The sequence below is a fragment of the Myotis lucifugus genome, unplaced genomic scaffold, assembly GCF_000147115.1.
Source record: "Myotis lucifugus unplaced genomic scaffold, Myoluc2.0 scaffold_888, whole genome shotgun sequence".
Lineage (NCBI taxonomy): Eukaryota > Metazoa > Chordata > Mammalia > Chiroptera > Vespertilionidae > Myotis > Myotis lucifugus.
Window position 1 is genome coordinate 6,423 of NW_005871936.1, and position 4,009 is coordinate 10,431.

The 4,009-nt window shown below is 48.1% G+C and overlaps 1 protein-coding gene across 1 annotated transcript; it reads left to right on the forward strand.

The window, feature by feature from the left end:
* Positions 1 to 927: 927 nt before the first annotated feature.
* Positions 928 to 3,044, forward strand: LOC102422855 (binder of sperm protein homolog 1-like; the record flags this gene model as incomplete). The annotated part of the gene is made up of 3 exons (XM_006106693.3): positions 928 to 957; positions 2,055 to 2,186; positions 2,881 to 3,044. Coding segments are annotated over 3 exons (326 nt in total), but the record flags the coding sequence as incomplete, so codon positions are not given.
* Between the last annotated feature and the right edge of the window lie 965 nt (positions 3,045 to 4,009).

The following is a 4,009-nucleotide window of genomic DNA, read 5'->3' on the forward strand; positions in this document are numbered from 1 at the left end:
CATTATATATTTTTTTCCTGTAAGAAATCATATTCTTTATGCAAAACTGCTACTTTATGTCCTTGAACATAAAAAAAGTACATTCTATGTTAAAAATCATTAAGGAAAAGGAAGAGAGCAATCAATTTTACTGGTAATATTTTCACGCGATCAAATATTTCATTATATACAACCTTATAACGTGACTTTCGTTTTGCAGAACTAGTCTTATAGAACATAACGAAATAGGAGATGCCTTTTGTCACCTACAGATGAAGTCCAAGATTTTCCATGCCTATGTTCTTTCTCCTCTTTGCCCGTACGACGTTATAAAGCCATATTTTACTTTAAAATTCCCGTAGTGATGAACATTTTTGGATTGATTTCTGTTTTTTGTGCTATTATTAGCCATGCTAAAATGGACATTCTTAACCTGAATGTCATTCCAACCAAAACCAGGGAAGTACAGAGGTCAGGGGTGTCTACTTTGACCAGTGCTCATTCACATTATCGGGGGAGGGGGTGTTCTAACGTAGGTGATACTGCAACAAGGAAATAGCCTGTAAGCCTACAGAAAATTATGGGCAGCATTGTTTTATGATTGTAGACTTAAAAGTCCCTAGGAACATTGGGAAAGATGACGAGTTTCAACAGAAGAATCTGGCTATGTGGCTGGATATAAGACAAACATACACAGTCAATAGATTTTCTCCTTGCTGGTAAGAACTTACTACACTTGGATGAAAAAGGAAGCACCCTGCTTTACATCCATGGTGAAAACCGCCGTGGAGTGAAATCGGCTAGCAACGTGCAGGACTTAGGGGAAGTCAATGATAGCATCATCCTGAAGAACAGAAAGCGATTCTAAAAGACAGACTCTCACGCCGTGTTCTTGGTTGGAAGACATAACAGGGAAATAAACATCAGCTTCAAATTTTTATTTTTCAGAAACGATGCCTTACTTTCCAGAAATAAAAGGTAAGTTGACCGTAAAACGTTTACTATGGCCCTGGCTGGTGTGGGTCAGTGGTTAGAGCGCTGGCCTGCCCACTGAAGGGTCACTGGTTCCAGATGTTTCTCTGTCTCTCCCCTTCTCTCTCCCCTTTTCACTCTCTCTTAAATATAAATATATCTATATCTATATCTATATCTATATCTATATCTATATCTATATCTATCTATATATACATATATATATTTAAATTAAAAAAATATCCTCAGGTGCGGATTAACAAGAACAACAAATTCCTTTTTCTCCTTTCATAAAATGTGATATAAGTACCTGTAAACAGATTTAAAAATCATGAACAAAAGTAGTACCGGAGGAGAAGCACCTGTGTTATCAGATATTTAAATGAGCCATAAACATAGTGCTCATCCCGGCCTGCTGTGCTTGCCGCTGCCGATTGGTGGCACTGCCATGGAGCTGTGAGCCTGGCTTCTGGCTGAGAGGCGCTCCCCCTGTGGGAGCACACTGACCATCAGGGGGCAGCTCCTGCATTGAGCATCCGTCCCCTGGTGGTCAGTGCAAGTCATCGCAACTGGCCGACCGGTCGTTCTGGTCATTCTGGTCATGTGGTCGTAACGGTTGCTTAGGCTTTTATATATACAGAGAGAGATGGGTAGATTCAGACATCCATATGGGCCTGGAAAAAGTGTGGAAAGATACAAGCCAGCCTATCTACATCCTGTGTGTCTGTGTGCACGTGTGTGTGCACATGGGTGTGTGTGAAGACGGAAGAGGGTGAAGAAAAGAGGCAGAAGGGAAATCGTTTAATAGATAAATGGCCACACGTATGTTTCTAAGCTTAGGGTCGGTTTCTGGAATGGGGGCCGGATGCTGAGCCAAATGTCAAGGCCGTTCATGCGATGGGAACAGTGGGACAGGGGTGCGTGTCTCAAGCTAACCCTTCATGGGGAGAGAGGCCCGGAAGCCCCGCTTCTGGGGGTGGATAAGCTCCAGCAGAATGAAGGCGGGGATCCGGGCCGGGCGGAACCACCCTTCGGAGAAGAGGGGAGTGGCAGCACCTCAACCCGCCGCCCAGAGATGGAGGCAGTGTGTTCGTTTTCTCTAGATGGCAAGTGTTTCTTTCCGTTCCGCTATAAGGACAGCCTGTTCTACGACTGTGTCAAGTTCAAGGCCAAGCACAAGTGGTGCTCCTTGACGGAGAACTTTGAAGGCTACTGGAAGTACTGCTCCGAGAATGGTGAGTGCCTCGGAGGACCTCAGGGGGCATCTTGGGCCCAGCGCGGAGCTTCTCTGAGATCCTCATACGGTTCTACACATGGGACGCACAGTCCTAGTAGCCACTTGGCTCAGTGGTGGGAGCGCTGACCTGTGGACTGAAGGGTTGCGGGTTCGACTCCAGTGAAGGGCATGTACTTGGGTTGTAGGTTCGATGCCCAGCCCTGGTTGGGGGACATCTGCGGGAGGCAACCAACTGATGGTTGCTCTCACATCGATGTTTCTCTCTCTCTCTCTCTCTCTCTCTCTCTCTCTCTCTCTCTCTCTCTCCTTTCCCCTTCCCTTCCACATTTCCTAAAAACCATTGGGAAAATATCCTTGGGTGAGGATTAACAAAACAAAATAAAACAAATGGAACGCGCAGGCCATTACGTTGTGAAAATAAGTTGTGTGCAGGTCTCTGGTGGTACGAAAACCACAGGGCACCAAAGACAGGCGAGTGCTTCAAGCGCATGCAGATACATCTGTCGGTTGCAGGACGCCCGCCCGCCTCCAATGCTGCTGCCGTGTGCGTTGGGTGGAATAGAGCCAGAGTGGAAAAGTGCGCGCGCTCTCGTGCTCCTGCGCGCGTGCGCGGGTGTGCGAGCGTGTTAGGATGAAGAGGAGGCACCGGATAGGAAGGTTTCTTATTCCCATGGCTTCTTTCTTCTCTGCAGACTTCGCAAAATGCGTGTTTCCCTTCTGGTTCAGACGCACCATCTACTGGGGATGTACGGACGACTCGGAAGCATTTGGGAAAAGATGGTGCTCACTGACCCAGAATTTCAACATACAGAAGGTCTGGAGGTATTGCGATGACATGTACTTGCCTCAACCCTGAAGGGGCGCACGGAACCTCAGGGGAGCGAGCCCACAGTGTTTGCTGGGGAGGGGAGGGGATCCGGTCTGCGAGGAACATGGGGTTTTGATTCTGGTGGTGGGCTTTTGTATGGAGACCTGTATCCTAACCTCAGCGCTTTTCCCTGCTAACTGTGTCCCATGAGGCCTAGTGCATGGACTGGGGGTGATAGTGAGGTGTGAAGGTCATGGGCGGTCACACATGCCCCAGCCTGGGGGTGGGGGTGGGGTGGGGGAGTGTTGATCCTGGGGAAGGTGTGCTTATGTGTGGGGTCAGGGAGTCCGTGAGAACTCGGCTCAATGTTGTTGTGAATCTAAAACTGCTCCCCCAAATAAAGGCCATTATGAAACGCATCCCCCGAATTAAGAATTCTTTTTTGTAAAAATATATTTTTATTGATTTCAGAGAGGAAGGGAGAGGGAGAGAGAGAGAATCATGGATCGGCTGCCTCCTGCACACCCCCTTCCGGCGATCGAGTCCGCAACCCGGGTATGTGCCCTTGACCGGAATTGAACCCGGGACCCTTCAGTCCGCAGGCTGATGCTCCAGCCACTGAGCCAAAGCAGCTGGGGCACGACTTCTTTTTGAAACAGAACAAAATGATAACCGAGTGTGACCTGAGGTGGGAACACGCGTTACCCTGTGCAGTGTTAGCGGAGGGTGAAGCAGCTCAGATGCAAACCACGTGCGCCGGGCAACGAGGCCGAAGGGAGCCGGTTACAGCAGCCCATTACCTGGTGGGAGGTCCCCGTTTCCAGGAAATCAGCAAGCTTTATGTCTCCACCATTACAGCTTATGGAACAACAAGAACAGATGATATGCTACGTGCATTATGACCAAGCTCCATAACAACCCCTTGAGGTGAACATGGGCACCATTTTCAGAAACGATGAGTCAGGTGCATTAACTAATTTTCAAAGAGGTACATGGCTATAGGGCTGTTACAG